Consider the following 21,787-nt stretch of genomic DNA (forward strand, 5'->3'; position numbering starts at 1 on the left):
TGGAGAATCTGAGACCATATCTGATGTGAACTTTACAATTCCTTAAAGTATGATAACATTGAATTAACTGCATAAAACTCCGTTTGACATCATTTGATTCATTCTCAATTAGATTGAGATCTGTTGATTGGGCAGGTCAGCCAAACAATTTAAATTCGCATCATGTTCTTCGAATCATTTACGGACTGTGAGAGCTTTATGACTGGAAGAATTTTTCTGTTTGAAGTACCTATTCCCGGGTGAGTACGCCATTATCTTAAAAGCATGTACTTGATCTGAAATAGCACTTAAATACCTTTGGAATTCTAACGTTGCTCTATAGTAATTGAATGGTCCATACAAAAAAAAAATCATCCCTCAAACCATATAATTGCCTACAACAGTTTAAAGTAATCTGGAAATACAATTGGGGTCCATACTTTTGTATTGTTTTCTCCGTATTTTGCATCTGCATGGTATAGTTGAAAACACATTTCATCGGACCCAATGAACCTTTTCCAGTTATCGACTATCCAATGCTCCTTTACGAAATGGAGATTTATGCTATTGTTCGTGACAGAAAGTAGATGCTTTCGAACAGGTCGCGAACTTCATAACCTAATTGGGGTGTAATGTGTGGTGAACAAAACCTTCAGAGATCTTGGTATGTGCTTCTTCAGTAAGATCCCTCGCAATTTGACGTACAGAAGTTTTTCTGTTTGACTAGATAACTCTGACCAATCTCCTTTCAGATTATATTTTGTAGCGACCAAGACTGACATTGAGACTGGACTTTCTGCATAATTATATAAACATCAATATCTAAAAATATTAATAAATGTTTCTCTCAAAAATTTCACAAGTGCAGCCGTTTTGCAGATACTGGTTATAGCACTTCGAGCACCTACAATCATCTAAAATTCAAACTTAATTAAAATCATGTTTTTTATCCATTTATTCGCAATTAATACATTGTGATTGATGCTTCACATGTCTGGCATTCTATTTTTACAACTATTTTGAATTTTAACAGCAACAACATGAATTTGTAGCCAATCTGGTATACGGCTTTCCTTGAATTGCATCGCCAAGAAAATGCTCGTCTGCTTTTTTTCGATGAGATTTTTTGTTTTATTCAAATTTTTTTCAGCATTATTTCTTCATTACTTCTTTACTTCTTTTTTAATTTTATTTGATATTTTTGACTGATTATAATCTTGTCTTCCTTTCTATATATGTGTATGGTTCAGATGAAAAAAAAAATATTTTATCACCAACTTCTTATTTCTGAATTTTATTGCAACGTTTTGATTTTAAAAATATTATTTTATACTTTGGGTCGTCTTCCATCTAATTTATGAGATTTGTAATTAAAATTGAATGAAGAAATATCACATGATATATTAAAATTTTCATTAATTCATCTTATATTTTAAATATGCAGCTGCATTTTTTAAAATTATGTAGTAAAGATTTACAAAATATATGGAGCCTTATTCAGTTTTAATGTCTGTAGTATACTTTCAAAGTAATATTGAAAGATCCTAACCCGTTGCTTTTACACATTATGATATTTCTGTTAAGCATGATTACATCTAATTTGGTAAGTTGAAAGTAAAAATCTTACAAAAAATTAAAATTAGCTTATTTATATTTTGCGACATTTTTTTTTTAGGATGTAAGAAAGATATTTACAATAAAGGAAAAAAAATTAAGATTTTTCAGATAACGCATATTAGTTATCTTGTTAAATTTCGATTAAATACCTAATTCCTGTGAGATAAAGTGGAAACAAATTATATTCTTTTGTTAAATATACGAATATTATCTCTACGATTACAACAAAAAACATAGAAAAAAACTTAAAATTGTTTTCTTTATTATGTAAATAACATTTTATATTCTGAAATCCATGCCATGGAATGTAATATCTAAATGCTTTTTATTTTACAGAGAAGAATATGTATGTATATACATATACATATGGCGAACCATGGGCAATTACATATTTGTACATATGTAAAGCAATGATGAAATATCAAAGAAACATGAAAATTTACTGAAATAGAAGAATATTATTCACTCTGGTGAGCAAAGGAAGAATTTTATTCTTATCAATAAGCGTATCTTTCGTGGAACAATATTCGATAGAACACGAGGAATAACTAATTTCAACTAATCATTAAAGTAATAAAGTAGGACTTGTCATGCAAGTCCCGTAGATGAAATTAATGGCTTTTCGCTGAACTAGGGAGATTTCATCTAGTTAATCGTTGTGATTTGCTATTTGTCAGCATCACTCTGACTCAACAAACTAATGTTATATATTTTACGGATGTATATTACTCAAGAGAATAGTTTTAATCATTGGCAGGAAATATTGAAATGCCTTTAAAATAGGATTATATATATTTATAACGGAAAACAAAATTTCTTGAACGAACAGATTTTCATTTCTTTCAAAATATTGCTTTGCAAAATATTTGTAATCAATTTATTGCCTGAAATTTTCAAATGTTTTATTTCTATATATTGAAATCACCAAATGGATTCTATATATTGAAATCACCAAATGGATTCTATATATTGAAATCAACAAATTGTGGACATTTTCAAAATGGAAAATGTCCACAATATAATTCGAATTTATAAAGTATTGTACTTCTGCTGTAATAATAAAACAAGCTTAAACATTCAAAACATTTATTCCTGTTGATTTGACAAAAGTGGTATTTTCTCTTTACATCAGGTCCAAAGAAACATCATATCTTACAAAATTTTCTTTGAAAAGTTTATGGACAATTTCATAATATTTCATGGCGTTATAAAGATATTTACAATAATCTAAAAGCAAGAAATTAGAATTCCATTTCTTTCAAACATAAAATAAAAAATAATAGATTCCCAATGATTTAAATGAAAATATATTTAAATAATATTTATTTCTATTAAAAGTATTCTATTTGGTAAACACTCAAAACTGTGAAATAACATTAGATTCATATTATAAGAATATATATATATATATATATATATATATATATATATATATATATATATATATTTCAAAATAGTACAGAATATTATTGGAAATTCATTTTTTATATATCATGAGCATTTTTAAGTCAAAAAGTGTTACAGTCCATAAATATTTAATAACGAAAAATATTTATTTTGCATTTGTATTATTTAGAAACACAAACGTTAGACAAAAGTTGGAGGTATAGATATGAAGTAAAATGACTTCAAAACTTTAGGGTTTTTTTTCTTCCATAAAGTTGAACATTTTATAGAACAAATTTCAAAGCAAGAAAAAATAAGTGAACATTCGGTTACAAAATTCCATTTTTAAGAATAAGAAATTTCATTTGTGTAATTTTTACTATACAGGCAAATTATTTAATAAGTTTTTATTTTCCTGGTTAATGAAGTTACAAAATTTTAGATGCATACCAGTCTTTAAGTAATTGTTGCTATTTACTGATAAATATGTGACAGAAACGTAATGTTTCTGTTTATTATAAAATATCATATTATATTTTAATACATTATATTATATTATATTAATGGCAACAAGAAGATTATCTTTAGTATTTCATACAGCAATTTTACCTGCAATAAAATCTCTTATTTAGAAATTTGTCGTTTAATTTTCGCACACAAATGTAAATGATCATATGGAAATATTTATATTTTAAAGCATTTTTGAGCACATTCAAGTTCGTTGAAGTAAATGGCTTAATTTAAAAATGAAATTTGTATAGAAACTGAGTGAAATGACTAATTAACATTTTTAAAATATAAGATCATGAATATAGTCTGCGCAAATAATAATAATGATTAATTTTTTCAAAATTAACTGTTAGGGTTTTGAAGATATTTAAGTCTTCAAAATTAATTTTGATTTAATTTCCACAAAAAAGCCTTTTTAAATTTTATACGAGTTTAAAATAAAGAATTGAGGTATTTTTATTAAAAATTGTTCCTAAGGTATGTTGAATTTATCTCGAATCTAAATCCTTCAAAGTAATGTATGTAGGAATGCTTAATGCAAAAATAACGCTAATATTTTGCAAAGAGACGTATTATAGGAATAGAAGGAATAAGAATTTTTCAGTCAATGATGAATCATGTTTCGAAATGCGAATGTTTCAACGACAAATACATTCACATTTGCTTTGAGCTAGAAAACAGTTGCAGAAAGAATTCATAGAACTCCCCATTAAAATTACGCCATACGTGACTGTAGAGAAATGCATGAGCACTCAAGTAAAAGGTAGATTTTAAGTTCAGGAGAAAGTCATCATTTATGGAATAAATCCAATAATTCTTGAACTTTGAGATGAAGATACATTACTTGGTGCATATGTTTCAAACTTCCCTTTGCAATTTGTTCCCTTTTACTATTTATGTCGGAGGATGAATAACTTTGACTTGTAGGGAATAGCAGAAGATTTTTATGCTTGAAAATACTCATTGCTAAATCTCATATATATGATTTAAATTGTTTTAAACTAATATTTATATATTTTATAAAAATTTTGCAGGTTTGTTTTTAAATAATAAATATTATGTCATTATATATATATATATATATATATATATATATATATATATATATATATATATATATATATATATATATATATATATATAAACTAGTCATGTTTAAGGAAATTTAAGTCTGAAGCAATAAAAATTTCTATTTATACAAATATATAGATTATTCAATGAAATCCAATCATTAAAATCACAACAAGATTACATTGATTGCTTAACCACTCAATATATTTAAACTATATAACTAAATATATAACGCCATTAAAATCTATTTAAAGATTCTTTAAAAAATAATATGATAGATTTTTTTTTTTTTTTTATTGAACGGAAAATATAAGCAAGTGAATATTTTACACTCATTGAGTAAGATAGGTTTGCGCAGGAAATTAGAAACAGGAAAAGACTGATATGTATGATATTGGTGATATTCTCTTTATTGGAAATATTTAAAATAAGAATAAATGACATACGAAATATAATAGGATACTTTGAAAAAAGAAAGAAAAAAAATTCTGGACATAATGTATATTTTCTATGACCCACTGTTCTCAAAGCTCTTCAAGCATTCATTTTTCTGTATATTTGTTAGAAAGAAACCCATAATAATCGGAACAAAACATTTAATGAAATATTCAAAATGTAATCATTGAATTAGCAATCACTAGCAAACAAACTTGGGGCGTATTAAAATTTTAGAGTTGAAAATATGGCTAATCAGTTAAAATAATTGCAACAGTTTTAGAAGAGAAAGATTGAAATGTATTTTGTAACAAATTCGCAACTCCACGGAAAAAAACAACCCATATTTTATTCAGCAAAATGGTGAGAGGCCCCAGAATCATATGGAATGGAGACATCATTAAGAGAAACAAATCTATTAAATATCTAGGAGTGCACATTGATGACCAATTAAACTGGCTAGAACGCATTGAAAAACAAGGAGAAAAGGCCATTAAAATGCACCAAAATCTCAAAAGAATCGCTGACAGCACATGGGGAATTTCTCAGAAACACTAAAGGGTTCTTTACAATACAGTAGTTGAGAGAATGCTCGCCCATGGTTCATCAGCGTGGTGTCTAAACCCAACATATAGAACGAAGAGGAAACTCTCTACCATTCAGAGACCATTTCTTCCATATATTTCTTCTCTATAACTCCAACAGCAGCACTACAAACCATTCTCGGCATTCCACCCCTGCACATGCAATTACAGTTTGAATCCAGACTAACGACAATATATCACCTAAGAGTCCCTCTTCCGCTTAATATAACAGAGATACAACCAGAAGAGCTTGAGAAGAAAGCAACTGGTTGGTCTACTCACCCTTCACAGCATCTCAATCCCAACCAAATCTCATTGGAAGATGAAGGAATAAATTTATTTCAAATAAACAATATCAATATCTTCACAGATGGCTCAAAAACAGAACATGGAGTTGTAACTGCGTTTTGTGTTCTGTTTAATGATTCCTGGTCCTACCACTGGTCTGCCAAATTGAATGACAACAATACGGTTTTCCAAGCTGAACTCACCGTACTTCATGAAGCAGTAAAATATACATCTCAGTTTCCAAACAACAATACTTTTAAAATACATGTTGACAATAGAGCTAGTATCATGGTATCTTCAAATCCAAAGAGCACAAACCAAACAGCAAGAGAAATTTTTGATGTCCTGCTTTCAAAACCAACAATAAAAATTTCATGGGTTAAAGCACATACGGGCAATATAGGTGATAAAAAAGCAGATCAACTGGCAAAGGACGCAACGCAAAATGGGCAATTTTATATGCAAACAAAGCTTCCTAAAGCACATATAAAAGCCATCCTCCGGAAAGACATGCTTGAGGAATGGCAAGGATATTGGAGCAATGGTGTCACAGGCAGAAAATTTTTTAATATCCTGCCTTCAGTCAACCGTAATCCCACTAACTGGATCAGAGAGGATATTATTTTCTTCTCAGAACACGGCCCTTTTCCTGCCTATCTCAAAAGGTTCAATCTGTCTGAGAGTGACCAGTGCAGTTGTGGTGGGATAGGCACCGCACTTCATTATGCTACGGAATGCATCCTTACAATCTCCTGGCATATGAAAAAACCATCACCAAGCCATGAACAGGAATGGCTGAAAAGAGTCGCCAACAACTTCCTTTCCAGGCAAAAAAATCCACAGTATAATCAAATGTATAAGTGCAAATAGAGACCTATTTTTGCCTCCATAGCTCTCAACATCAAGTCTCATACCAAAAAAGACTAAGGGAGAAAACAAGCACTGCAGTCTCCTGTCACACATCTCAATCAATCAGAGATTGTCTTCATTTCCGTTTCTCAAATTATTTTCCATCTCATTTTTTTTAACTGCATCCTGATCTACTATATCATAAAAAATAAGTGAACACATATTATATGTATATTTTTACACATTTTATCTCTCAGCACTATATTTATAAGTTTATTACTACAAATTATATTTCTAAGTTGAAAAATTATGTAAACGGTCTCATAATGATATAATTTCTTATATAATTGTAAATTCTGTATATAATTTTTGTTTCGTTTTCCTACTGTAAATATTTTGTTAATTAAATAAAATTCCCGTAACATGCCCACCAAACCGTTCAGTGACCAGAATGGTCACGGATACGGGGGCGTGAGACGGCAGTTCTGTTCTGTAACAAATTCAAGCCAAACTCGGCTAAGAAAAAATAAAAGGTTACAAAAGTAAAAGCAAAATGTTATCTCGGATGAAGAAGGTTACTTTTACTTTCGTAAATGCTTGTTAATGATGCATATTATTAAACAATGAAATATGTTTAAAATGTCGACAAAAACTGGAATTAATAAAAATTATACCAAAATAAAATTTTAAAATAACTAAAAATGAATGAAAAAGTATAGTATTCAAATTTACAGGTTCCTGAAACTAATAATTATCATTTTAAAGAGTACAAAAATGATTTTTATACGGTGATTTATCCAGAAATTATGATGACCCTTGATTTTATAAAAAAATTGAAATATTTGAAATTATGAAACCCTTTATTTTATAAAAAAAAATATATTTTGATAGTACAGCTGATCCTTCTAGGGGGTGTTAAGTGACATACGAGACGAATTTAGTTTGTATCCCTCAAAAGTTTTGAGATTTTATGAAGCTCAAACAAAAAGCAACAACTGAAAAGTTAATTTCATTACAGAGATTTTATTTTAAAAATAATTACTTCACTTATATGGATTAATATTTTAAAAAATGTCAGTACAATCTATGATACTTAACTTTTATACATGCTCTTTTTCCTTTGTGCATTTTCAATTTATTTTGATAAAAAAGCCAGTGAAATAACTTATTTTCATAGGACACAAATAGCATTTGTTAAGGCTCCTAAGATCTCAAATTTCACTAACTTTCCAGAACGACCAGCAAATAAAGGAAACTAATTCTTATAAACGTCCCCTTATGCTTCTGAAATGTACTCTTTGACAGCTGGAAGCCGAAAAGAAAAATTGTTTCTCATTGTTTTGTTTCTTTTCGAAGTTTTATCTATAAAGAACATTCCACATTCCCTCAAAATTGTGATGACTCCCATAATCTCAGTTATCTTTCTGGGGAGAGAGAAGGAAAAATGCTATCTGAAGGAAACAGAAGGATTTGCTACATTTTTGTACAACTATAGCTTTCATTTCGTCAGAATTGAGAAAAATAATAAAAATTTCCAAGGAATTTTAGATACATCTTTCTTTTTTTTTTATAATTTGCTTTACAATCGTTGTTATTTTTATTTTTATTACTATGTTGTGATATTAAAGTAATTACATTATTTATATAATGGCAAAACTTTAATGCTGTTAGATTTTCTTTTATCTAGTCTCTAGTGTTTCATTAAGAAAATGCTCGAAACTTTATCGGAAAATATGAATAGAGTTTACGAATGTATCGGAATTTATTGTTATTTACTACAAATTTGATTCATACTATGTCTTTTTATTTTTATATTATTGAAAAAAAAATTCACTTTTTTTGCCTGTATTTACTACCTCTATCTAATATTGACATCTTTCCTATCGTGTCAAGGTTATTTTTTCGGATTTATCTATAAATGAATTGTAGATAATCATCTCTATTTCATGCATAAAGAATATGAGTAAAAAGTGTGACTTTCAAAGCTTTGTCTTCCGTTATGTTAATAGATACTTAAATAAATTGTATATACTTTATTTAAATTGCAAATTTTCTACTAAGCTTAAAGATATCTCATTCTTTATAATAAAAGAAGCATTTTAAACATTTAAAGCTTTAAAAAATTCAATGCTTTAGTGCAAATGTACAAATGTTTAGCAGAAAGAAAAGAGTTTTGATAGAGTCATAAAAATATTCTCCAATTTTAAAATACATTTTTTTTTTAATTTAGAAAATGCAACTGTTTTAAAATTTCTTTTATAAAGTCTGGCTGAATCTGGTTATTTGAAAAAAAATAATTTTTTCAAATAAAAATATTACGAAGAAACAGCATATTTGATATATTCAAGTGTTATCTGCCTGCTTAACTTACTTAAATACGATTTATTGAATAAAATTTTGAAAAGCTGAAATGTTTCATCTCCATTTTAATTTTGTTACACAGATCAATAAAAGGAAATACGTCTCCTGACTTTTCTATTTACGGAAATTATAAAATATGAGTAAAAGTATTCATGCCAGACTATTCTCAATAAAGAGAGGGAAAATGTAATTTTGAATTCGGGAAGCAAATTTAGATAGAAAAACATAAAAACAAAATGAGGTAAATATAGATACATATACATATATATTTTGAAATGAAGATATTTTCAATGTGTTTTATTTATGACTGGTCTTAGACTGAATACAATATTTGTTTTATTTAAGACGAACAACTGATTTATGTTGCCTTTGACGTTGGAATTTGTACATGCTTATTCTTTTTATCAAGCAAATCTCAAAAAATGTGATTGATTGAAACTGATAACAGCAGAAATATGTATGCTTTTTAAAAGATTGTGAACCCTGCATCACAATTTCATTCCAGTCGAACACCAGATTTGCACAATTCCTTGCTAAAAGGAATTCAAAGAAGATATTAAATAAAATGTTGATCAACTACTTTTAATTTATTACTGCTATTATTTTTATTTTGTTTTACATTTAAACTTTACATAATTTGGACCAAATGTTCATTATGGCGCAGATGTTCATTAGATGTTCATTGTTTGGATGTATTTCCAAATGTTCATTATGGCGCAGTCGATGATAATTTTTTTTAATCTAATTACATTATAATTTTATTTGCATTATTATGATGTTTTATGCAATATTTACTACGCATCCATTTGTATTGTGTTTGACGTGTACATGCATCATTGTTTGACTTCAAGAAAAGGGACTTCAGGACTTTAAAAAATAAATACGGCAATTAACTGGTTGAAAATTACATATATTATTCAACATCAAATTTTTCTAAATTTAATATTTTATAGTTCCTGCTTAATTATCAAATGGCATTTTATCCAAATACTCTGTTTGCTTGTCTAGATATGTGTTTAAGTTTTACCCAATTTATTCAAATATAAAAGTTTGGTAAATGCTTGGAAAAATAATATAGATTTTTTTTCTTAGGATAGTATTAAATTTCTAAATTTTAAAAGAAAAATATTTTTTGAATTAACATGTATTTCACTTATCATTATTTTGGTGATAAGCTTTATGGATATTTTGCCATTGCAGGATTTTGAAGCCACATATTTTTTCTTTTATTTAAATAAACACAACGAACGAAATATTTTTTTTCCTTTAGAGGCAAATAAATTTCGCTTATTTTCTCCCCTCTATTTTCCATAATCTTCACGGAATAGGTTTCAAAACTCAATTGCTCAAAATAAAACTGGCAATGAACAAATATCTCCAGAAACGTTTCATGTGATCAGAAAGAAGAAAATGTTTTTCAAAGATATTTTCCTTCCACTTACTGGAAGCAATTTTAGGGCTTTTTTTTCATAAAAGTAACTCAGATTTCTCTTTTTAAGAGTTTACTTTCAAAATCTGATCCTTGGAATGATTCAGCCAAACCCTCCTCTTCTTCTACCACATTCCTTGAATAGAACTTTCCCACCTGTACGAAAGCAGAAAATGTAACAACTTCTCCAAACTGTTCTAACTAAGCCCGCCGAAGTGTAAATCATATTTCCGGGAAAGTTTTATTCTTTAACCTGGCAACGGAAGCAAAGCGCCACCTGGTGCAATCAGTTTCCCTAATGACGCAGTTCAGAGACTTTGGTACTGTTTGGATTGAGCTGGAAGCAGTCATTACCATAAAATTTTTGGAACTCGGCATTCCTGCGTCAAAAATTGGAGTTTTTGTTTACTCGTTTTGCTGAAGAATTTTTCCATCGTAGAATTTTTTCTTTCTTTTTTTTATCGTTAAAGTATAAACAAGTGATTAGTGGATCCTTCTACCTACTATGAAGTAAAAAGTAAGGAAAGATATTCTGTGAACATTTTTTTTTTTTTTTTTTTTTAAGATTTTAACCACTGCTAGTTGAGAAAGGAAATTTCATCTTTTATATATGCCTAAAAATTTGAAAAAAATAAAGAGTTAGTCGGGTATTCTTTTGTTCATCTTTATTTTATCGTGAGTGGTATAGAATTTTTTGTTTTATATCTGTAGCGAGTGATAAAAATAATAAAGAAACTTTTCTCTTTAAAATGCGTTCTTCAATTTTGTAATTTTATCCTAATGAAAAGGCAGTGGTATTCATTATACTCCTTTCCCTTCTTATTTTGCAATTGTCTTTCGAAGAAAAAATGTTGGAAACAAAGAAATAGTAGGACTTTTCTGTTGTTCTTTGTGGATTTTTCTGGAACATTTAATTTTAATCTCTCAGATGTTTTTTCTGTAGCATTTTGCTTTAAATCCGTTCATATACCAAGCAAAAATATAACAAAGAATGATATAATAAAATCTTTGTTCACCAAATACTCCAATAACAGTTATATGATATAAAAAGTATCAACTATTTTTTTAAATGATTGTAACTAAAACAAGCGAAAGTTTTCAAAACCGTAAAGAAATAGATGATAATTTTAATTCTAGGTGAATATTGTTTCTAATGGCATCATAAATTGGAAAAGTAAAATGCTAATATTTTCCTGTAATTTACATGCAAAATATTCTAACTATCTTTATGGATTTTAAATTCAAAATAACATTATTTCTTTCTTTTTTTTTATTTTAAGGTAAACAGATTTGTTAAATGCAAGAAAAAGTGAAAGCTTTAATTAGGTTTTTGAGAAAGCTGAGGTATTTCTAAGATTTTTAAATGCAAGTAACAGGACATGCGTTTTTTCTTTGATTTAGTTTTAGCATAAAAATATACAGCACGATTTTAACATGAGCTCGAGATTAACTCAAATTTAATTTTACTTTCTTTATTTAATCTTACCTTAAAATCTTTATTTGAATGACAATCTACTTATAATATGTAAATAAATAGTGTATTTAAAATATTGTCTATAGACAATAATTATTGAAAAGAGAAATTTAAACAATTACAAACTTATTAGCATGGAAACCGTCCGGCCAATATATGTTGAAACAAATCGAACAAAATTGCTAAATGAAAAACGATGTTTTATTCCACTAAAAACACTAAACATGGGCAACAAAATCATATACATATACATGACTATATACATCCAACTATATACATGACGCTTGAGGAAATTTACATTGCACAATCAGATAGTAAATAGCAGTTAAATAGCGGAACAGTAAAAAATGATTGGCGTTGTTATTTTGCAATACGATAAGCGTATTAAAGATATAATTTTCCTCGTATGAATTTCGTTTATATAGTTGCTGATAATCTTATGATATCACATTAAATTATCTAGAAAGATCTTCAAATCTCCTTTCTTAATTAACAGAATAATACCATAATTCTTACATTTTTCAGATTCCTCATTCGTGTCAACTGATTTATCGCCAATGTTGCGTCATTATCTGACTGAATGTTATGAAGGTAGAATAAGGAAATAAAAATAAAATTATTTTACCTGTCAGTATAAAATTCAATTTCATCAGAATTTCAGTGAACGCAAGCAAATTTATAGATTACTTTCTATCGCACACATTTTGAACCCGCATTTCGTAATTTAAACGTTGAAACTCATTGTTCTTCTTCAGAATTGCGTCTTACTGTAGCGTGTTTGCAATATAGTAGTTTCGCTATTAGAATGTTCCTGATTCGATGCTGATTCCTGTGAAGAACAACGCAGTAAAAGAGCTAGGTATTTGCAAAATCTTTCTAAGCTGAAAGCATTTTTCTCAGTGTGGTGCGAAAGAGAGATACCGCAGATGCCTGATCAGGCGTCATCTTCGTCATCTGCCGACTTCTGAAATTTAACTATTATGTTTCACTAAGACCATAATAGTGCTTCATAGGATGTCGATGCTATGTAGAAAATAATAAGTACATTAACGTAAAATACTAAAATTTGATGATATCAGCATATTTGAAAGCATCTTCTTAAGTTAAACAAAACCATTCTTTTTCTCTTAGAATCTGTATATTAGTGAAAATTCCTCTTCCATCTGTTGCTTCATTTTCTTTTCTTTCAAATTTCTTTTATTCTCCAGCATTTTCTTTGTCCTTTTTCCTTGTTTTCATTTTTCAATTAACTGCATCATCATATTTTTATCCATTTTTTAATCAGGTAATCAAATTATAAGGAATTTTTATTTGCTCATTGATTTTATTTGTGCCTTTGTGAAATTCACAAGGGGATATCCTGCATTTGAGCGCATTTATTAGTATTTAACGCATTATATAATTCACAAAAAAACCGTTATAAATTTTACAACTTGCAATATTTTTCAACTAGCTCCGGGATTTGAAGTAGAGTACTTTAGTACTTTACATGCTTTTGAACTTTATAAATTTATAAAACAATATTAAGATTAGAAAAAAACCACCTTAACACATAGACAAACTGTGTATTAAGTTTTTCTTCTATTTAAAAATGATAAGAAAAACATAATGTGTTTAGAAAAGATTATCTAACCCAACTTAATATGGACATTTAAGAAATATATTTTTCTCCATTTACCAGCCAAAATGGAATATGAGTTTATAGCCTCTTATAATCCGTTTCGGTTGAGCACTGATTGTATTGATGTAATACGGTTCATCATCAAATTCACGACAATTGTTTAACGATTATTCTGCCTAAAATTAAAAAAAGAAAAATATATCTATAATTATATAACGTGCGTGTTACAACTTAATCACTGCTACACTTAGTCGCTAGCTACTTTCTCTCTCACTCTCTTCCAGTTATTTTTTTAGATTGACTTGCGTTTCTGATAGAGTATGCAGTAAGTAATTTTCAACTAAATGAATTTTTCAAATTAAAAAAGAAATAAATCACTCCTTGTTAATTATTGTTTCTTTTATAGATAAATATTTTTTATAGATAATTTATTTTTTTAAGCATTAAACATATTTCAGTGTTTCATATTTGTTTGAGTACATACTTACAGTTATATCGAATTCTTTACATTTAAGAAAATATGTCAATATTATTGCAGACGCAAACATTGTTATCAGATGTAAGAAGAAAAACTAAAAGTAACTATAATATCATAAAATGATAAAATTACAGAATATGCAAACCACTATTATATTCATTTGGATTACAATAACTTCATTTACCGTTATTAGATATCATTTATTGTAACGCATTTAACTTCGTATTCATACAAATAACTTTTTGCGATTTAAATGTTTAATTACGTTTTCATTTTCATTATCAGAAGCTGTCTTATAGTTTTAAATGCGTTACATAAATATTATTACTCAAGAGAAAACATTTTATCAATAAATAAAAGATATTCATTACAGCTAAAGTCGCAAATAAACTATTAGAAACAAAATCAGATAATTATGCACCTAAAAGAAGCCTCTTTAATGTATCTGAATGCTAATTATCTAATTAGAATAAATATCTAATTTGTATTTCGAACAAAGATAATTGCAGTAAAGTCTTGGTAATAAAAGCCTACTACTAAGTGAAAGTCAACTATTCTTAAATAGACATACCTGTTACAATAAGTCTTCCTCCCGATAAACTCTCTTTGGACTGCCTTGTTAACGAATTCCTCACTTGGCATTTATACATAAAATGGCTGTCACTATAGTCGACATTTCGAATATGTAATTCTCCCGATGGATAAACAGCATAGCGATCATTGTCTGAAAAGAAATTGGAATAATTGTACATTGCTTTATTCTTTAAATGATTATCAAGCGAACTTCACAAATTCAATACAAATTACGTAAATTATGTACAAGCTTAGTTCTAATTTAACTATAGCGAACAATTTTAACATTTTTTGTGACATATAGTTCAGAAAAATATTTTTGCTTCAATTGATAATTTATTTTATATCTCTTAGATTAAACGCATCCATAATCATTAATTAATAGAATAAAATTTTAGATCGCTTGCTATACGTAATTATAAACGAAATATAGAGTATGTTAAAGCAGACTATTAAACCTCATGCTATTAAAATTCTACAAATAATTACCACCTTAAGTTGTAAATTTCGATTCAGGAAATTTTTTCAAAACTTTAATTATATGAATAATTAAATATATATATATATATATATATATATATATATATATATATATATATATATATGAGATGTTATAATTTTTCCTGAATGACTTCAAAGACAAGTGATGCGTATTTTATTTAATGCAATAATTACCTAATAAATTTTAAAAATAGGTTTAATTATATTTTACAACTATACTATTTATTTATTTTCTTTCTTCATTTGTACTCATAAGTACTGAGATGATCTTAAATTGACTTTTTCTTCTGATTAATTTTATAAATTATTGAAATCAAAAACTTCATATTAAATAAGGACTGAAAAATCAATTTTAAAACATTTTTTTTTCTACGATTCATCTCACTTGTGATTATCCTCAAAGGCAGATTAACAATAAGTACTTGTTCCTAAAATTGAAATATAGCAAATGTGTATTGAATTCACTTTTGAATTTCATGTTTTGTATATAATAATGGATATTAGAAACAATTTCAGTTCTTATTTCCTTCAAAGATAGATTAACAATAACCCTATGTTCCTAAAATTTCAATACAATCATTATGAATTCCATTCACTTTTGAAACCAAATAATTTCATGTTTTGAATATAATAATGAAAGTGTTGGAAATAAATTTTCAATTATCAGTTCCTGTAATCGCTAAGTATCAAGTTGATAAAACGTTTTTTTTAAAAAAAAATTAAAAGCATTGTTATATTTTTAATGCTTGAAAAGAACATCTTCAAAAATCGAAATATTTAAGACGAATAAGCAGTTAATGACTATATACCTTATAAAATTTTCTAATATTATAAAATCATATCAGCTTAAAGATGACAAACTTGTTTGAAAAATGAAGATTTATGGCTCAATGCTTAGTAAAAATAAATATATGTAAAAAAATCTATAAAAATGCGAGGAAAAATTACACATTTTAAAAATTTATTTTATAGAAATTATATGAAAGTAAATTAATTTTTATAGAAATGATTTCTTATGTGCAATTTGCCTAAAAAAATGAAATAGAATCCCTTTATATATTTCTAAAATTCATTTCTTTCCATCATCATGGAAACGTCTGAACAGGAATGAATTACCCCCTCCCCGAAAAATAATACTTTATTTAATTTTCTATTATAATCGAATAATATTCATTAGTATCTCTAGATACCCTTCTTACTTATTTCCCAACTCATCTTAATTTGAATAGGCGTATATTTTTATCCAAGTAAAATATAAATTCCAGTTACAGATACATCTGAATTAAAGAAGTCTTACTGAAATTTCTAAAAAAAGAATATTAGTTCAAAGGAAGCCATTACCATTTGGAATTAGAGTTAAGTAGTTTGTTTGATAAGTGAAATAGATATCAAGCTCCATTAGAGGATTTTCAAAAACCTAGCATATCTGCTTTGAGTATAAGCAAAATGGGTTTTAAAAAATATAGTTAAATAAATTAAGGAAAAGTTAAAGCAAATTAAAGTAGATTGAATTAAGTGAATTGAATTTACTCTCTAGGCATGTCTTTTTTTATGTTTGCTTTCAAATATTTTAAATAAGAGTCTTGGGACCATTAGGCAGTCGCTAAATTATATTATTCCCTTTGAAATTACTGAATTTTCGCAGAGTTTATTTTTGTTCACTTCTAAGGATTTCTAGAAACATGTTCTTAAATTTTTAACTTAGAGTAAGTCCAGACACAGGGCTATTCTTTAATTCATAAAAGCAGAAAAAGAGGATATTTTTTCTGTTTCATTCTTCTTTTCAAACAAATAATTAAATAATCATAAATAAATATTGGTTTAGAATTATTTCCTGATTGAAGAGATGATGCATTAATTTTATGAAAACGTTGCAAGGAAGATTTATTTTAAATGATTATCTAAAATACATCTATTTACTTTTTATTTGAAAAATGTTCGTCATTGTAGAAATTTGCTGGAGAATATTCCAAAATTATTCATTTAATTTAATTAATACTTATTTACTTACTTATTTGTGATCAGTTTTAGATATCCACACAATATTTCCGGTTACCTCAATGAAATAACAAATGTTCATTTGATCATTAGTTTGATATTGTGATTTTTTTGTAATGACAGAAAACAAGTATGTAGGCAAAGCAAGATTTTTGAGGTGTTCATAATAAATTAAAATTATTTTGCTTATTTATTGATATTACCCAGTAAGCACATACTGGTTGCATAATATTGTATGATATTACATGATATTAATCAATATTCCAAAATATTATACAACAATTTAAATATTCATGAATACCATAGAATATTATACAAAATTTGTATGCTACTAGGGTAAGCGCAGCCATTGTAAAAAATATTTGCATAGGTATTTTTACGAATTTTGCTCTATTAACATTCAAGACACCACTACATCCGTGAATCAAATATGGCTGCCCATTAGAAACTTTGTTCTATCCATTTCCATTTGTATCCATTCTTTTTCTCATGTGATAAAATGAATTACTGATAATGAGGAGAAAGAAGTATAAGCAATTCCATGTAAAATGAAAATACTCAGAAAGACTTGAAAATATTTTAACGTTTTTACTCCATAATCAAGATAAATTTATCACTCTAATCGTTAAACAGTAGGATTTGAAAAGTATTGTAAAATGATGTGCAGATTAAATTCATGTTTTTGAAACATTCTATTGTAAAATTTATTAATACATTTTTGATGTTTTCACTATTTCCTTACCATTATTTCTCTGTTGAAGAATAACTAATCCATCGTCTCGTTTCCAGGAAGTCACCTTCACATAATCTCTGACATGACTTGGCAGGTTGCAGTGAAGGACTCCAATATTTCCTCTTATGACAAATTCATCATAAACACGCGCTTCGAAATTTTGATACAACACTGAAAAGAAAAAGAAATAAAAAGAACTTCATTAGATTTTGCACCCTTTGAGAATTTTTCAAACTAAACTAATAATGACTCGCTATATAGAAATTTACTTCAAAAATTATTAATTACAGTGGGGATTATTCAAATATATTTCTGACTCTTTATTCTTTCGTGAATAACGAGAAGAGTGAGCGTCAGGAGTATTCTCTTAATTGGATTTTGAGTTTCATCTAATTAGATGAAAAAAATTATGTAGGATGTAAACAAATTTAATTTCCTCGAGTGGAATGGGAAAAGGTTCTGTCGAAAGATGGGTGCCTTACGGAAAAACAAAACTAATGAGCATGGATAAATGTATTCAGTTAATTCAGGCTCTTGCTTTATCGATTTGACTGCTAAAAATTTATTTCAACTTATTTAAATATAAGTGAATGCAAGATATATTTATAAGAAATTAGATAAGCACTTGCAAATAGTCCGAATATGAATAATAAAACAAGTACACGTTTATTTTTCCTGTGTGTGTCAAGTGCAATTCAATTAAATTTAATTAGTGATATACTTGAACTCAGTGTGAAGAATGGGAAAGAATGGCATATACGTATTTTTATAATAGTATAAATATTAGCATTAATTTTTAATTTAATTAAAATGAGACAGAAAATAATAAATAATCAAATTATTATTTTCTGTCTCATTAAGCGAATGTTAAATCATTTAAATAAAAGAATTACGAATAAATTCATGATACACAATGAAATGCAATTAAATCCTGAAAATCTTAAAAATGATGAAATATTAAAATTTGCACATACTTTATGCAGAAGATATTATGAGAATAAATATGTATATTGCATACATGTTTGTTCTTAAAAAGCTATTTATTAACATAGTACAAATAACAAAGAAATATGCTTCGAAGTAAGAATTTTTAAAGAAGTTCATAATCTTGTTGGTCTATAATTCTTAATTTTTGAATTGTTTAAAAACCTAACATGACAGAATAGTCTCTGAACAGTATAGAAATAAAGGTTTGACATGCATTTTTATATAGCATAAAGAGCCAATAAATTTAAAAAAAGATATTTTCAGAAAATTTTAAACATTTTATCAATTAATAACAGTTTTTAAATTGAAAGATAAATAGTTTTTGTTAGATGTCCTGCATGTAACAAGAAAATCTTTCTAAAAAAATTACATTTTAATTTATTTTATTGAGGATGCATTGATTAATTGTAGAAAATCCATCATGGGTTGCTGTGAAGACGTCATTTTGCTGCACAATGATTCCTACAATTACATTGTAGATAAGTATTTCCTTATAGTTATATTGAAATAGAAAAAGGCAAACTCAAAATGAAAATTATCAAAAATCTATGTTTATATTATAAAGGTAAAATAATTCAATAGAGGATATTTTAACTATCAATTATGATTATTATTGAAATTAAATGCATTTTAAAGTCAATAAAATAGACTTCTAATTATGCATTTGAATTGGAATTCCATGTGATTAAGGGGAAATAGCATAACGGCAATAGTTCAATAGCATTTATTTGGGGTAAATTACAAAGATATTATTTTTATTTTATTTTATTTGAAGTTTTATATATAAAAATTATTTCTGCACCTCGTTATCAAAATAAGAAGTTCAATGTTTTAATTAAATAATAGTATGTAGTTTTTGAAAATTATCAAAGCATCTTTATTAAAATGTCATTAATAAAAAAATCATGAAGGGAAGAAATCTACAACACAATATTATAAAATTTCCAAACTAGGTATAATTTTTTCAATGATAAATCTATCAGTTTTTAAGTACATTTATCAATGAAAACTAAAAAAAATCTACATAAAAAGATATATTTTTAGCTTCTAACTTAAAAATTTCAGTACATTCGAAGATGTTTTGCGTCAATTTAAATAAATAAATAAATAATAATAATTATTAAAAAAAATTGTGCATTTAACAAAAGGTACTTACACTAAGGATTCGCAGATTTAAAAATTTATACAACCATCTGAAAATGATAATCACTTTTTTCCAAAGATCAAATAAATATTTCTCAGATAGCCGTAAAATAATATATCACGGCGAGTTGTTATTTCATTTATAAATGCTGACCAGTACTTTTGACAGTAATTTTGAAGTATAGATAGCATCAATTTAAACAAATTTAGGCATGAATATCATAATATTAATATTGTTTTTCAGTAAACCATTATGGCCAGATGTGGCATTCTGACTCTAATATAATTCGTATCAGGCTGTTAACTATAATTCCCTTTCAAAATTCAACAATAAATTAAAATATGATTTATTAATATTGTAACAAACTTTAGCACAAATTGAGAAAAAAAAATAGTTAATGCATGTTAATTAAAGGTAATTGAAAAATTAATAATAATATAGAAAACTATTAAGTTGTCATATTCGATTGCATCAAGAATTATGGATTAGTAATCTGGTACTAATACCATATTCATTATACGGATCTCACTGAGAATATATCAGCTTTTGATACCTTGTCAAAAAAATTTCATTTTACACATAGGTTTCTTACGATTTACATCATTTTTAATACATTCCTGATATATGAACAATTTGTACAGTTTGTAAGATAATATGCTTATTTTATAACACTTATAAAAACAGATATTTGTAGTAAAGGGAGCACCGTACGTTATATAACAAAACTAAAATCATACATAAATCATACATTCACAAAAAAGGACGCAGAATTATATGTATATATATAATTTTGCCTTTGTGTATTTTATTTAATTTATATATATATATATATTATATATATATATATATATAGGTCTTTTAAATTGCGTCTTTATATATCTGATACAATTTTTAAAAAATTAAACAATTCACTCATCCACATGAAAATCAGGGAAATTCTGTGCACTACATATAATTTAATTATGTTTCAGTTACTAATTATAATTTGTATTACTGATTTATTGAGAATTTGACTTCAAATTAAAATTAGAAATATTAAAAAAATTATTTCTTGTTTATCCTAAACTTGTTTATTTTATTTATTTATTTATTTGCAAAAATGTATTTTTGTTTTTGGTTAGTTATCATATTTGGAAAATAGTACATAAACTTTCTACAGTTTACGTCCACCTATTTAAAAGAAATTCTTCATTTTCTTTGAGCTATTCAATTTGGTATTTCTTTTAAAAGACATTTAAGTATATTCATTTTGATTTTCTGCTTATTTTAGGAAACAAAACACAAGGAATAGGAAATAAGACACGCGATATGTTTAAATGTTTCATTTCAAGAGAAAAATAAATTAAATTATTTTTTCTTGAATGTTTTAATACCATTACTAATTACGATGATTTTTAATTACCAAAAGCAATTAAAATAATTTTACTCCCTTCTTTTGAATTTAAATAGTTTCTAATACAAAATTAATTAGCTATTTAGTCAGATAAAAGTAATGTGAAAGCAGTTTTTCTTTACTGCTATGTTTTCTTTTTGTTCTTTTTTTTGCATATATTTAAATAGAATTTTAACATTGATTTTCAAATCACACTCACATGTGTTAGATAATGGGACAAAATAGTGGCTATATATTTAATTTTAAAATTCATAAATAAAGTTATAAAATAATTTATGTCATAATGAAAAGTTTGATATTTAATAGTGTTTGGATAATAAATATTTGAGAATTCAGATTTTTTCTTCGCATATTATATATGTATATGTATTATACT

At 26.7% G+C, this 21,787-nt stretch overlaps 1 protein-coding gene across 2 annotated transcripts in view; it reads right to left on the reverse strand.

Moving 5' to 3' along the window:
• LOC129981897 (cell adhesion molecule Dscam2-like) overlaps positions 1-21,787 on the reverse strand; it is a 395,465-nt gene that overhangs the window by 226,960 nt on the left and 146,718 nt on the right. Inside the window, exons 3-4 of one of the 2 annotated variants that reach the window (XM_056092942.1) lie at positions 17,888-18,058; positions 14,654-14,800 (exon numbers count right to left, since the gene is read on the reverse strand). In XM_056092942.1, the coding sequence (XP_055948917.1) occupies positions 14,654-14,800; positions 17,888-18,058 (318 nt within the window). Of the gene's footprint in view, positions 1-14,653; positions 14,801-17,887; positions 18,059-21,787 lie in introns of those variants that run through there. The other variant, XM_056092941.1, reaches the window with a different exon arrangement.

Source organism: Argiope bruennichi, chromosome 8 (genome assembly GCF_947563725.1).
Source record: "Argiope bruennichi chromosome 8, qqArgBrue1.1, whole genome shotgun sequence".
Lineage (NCBI taxonomy): Eukaryota > Metazoa > Arthropoda > Arachnida > Araneae > Araneidae > Argiope > Argiope bruennichi.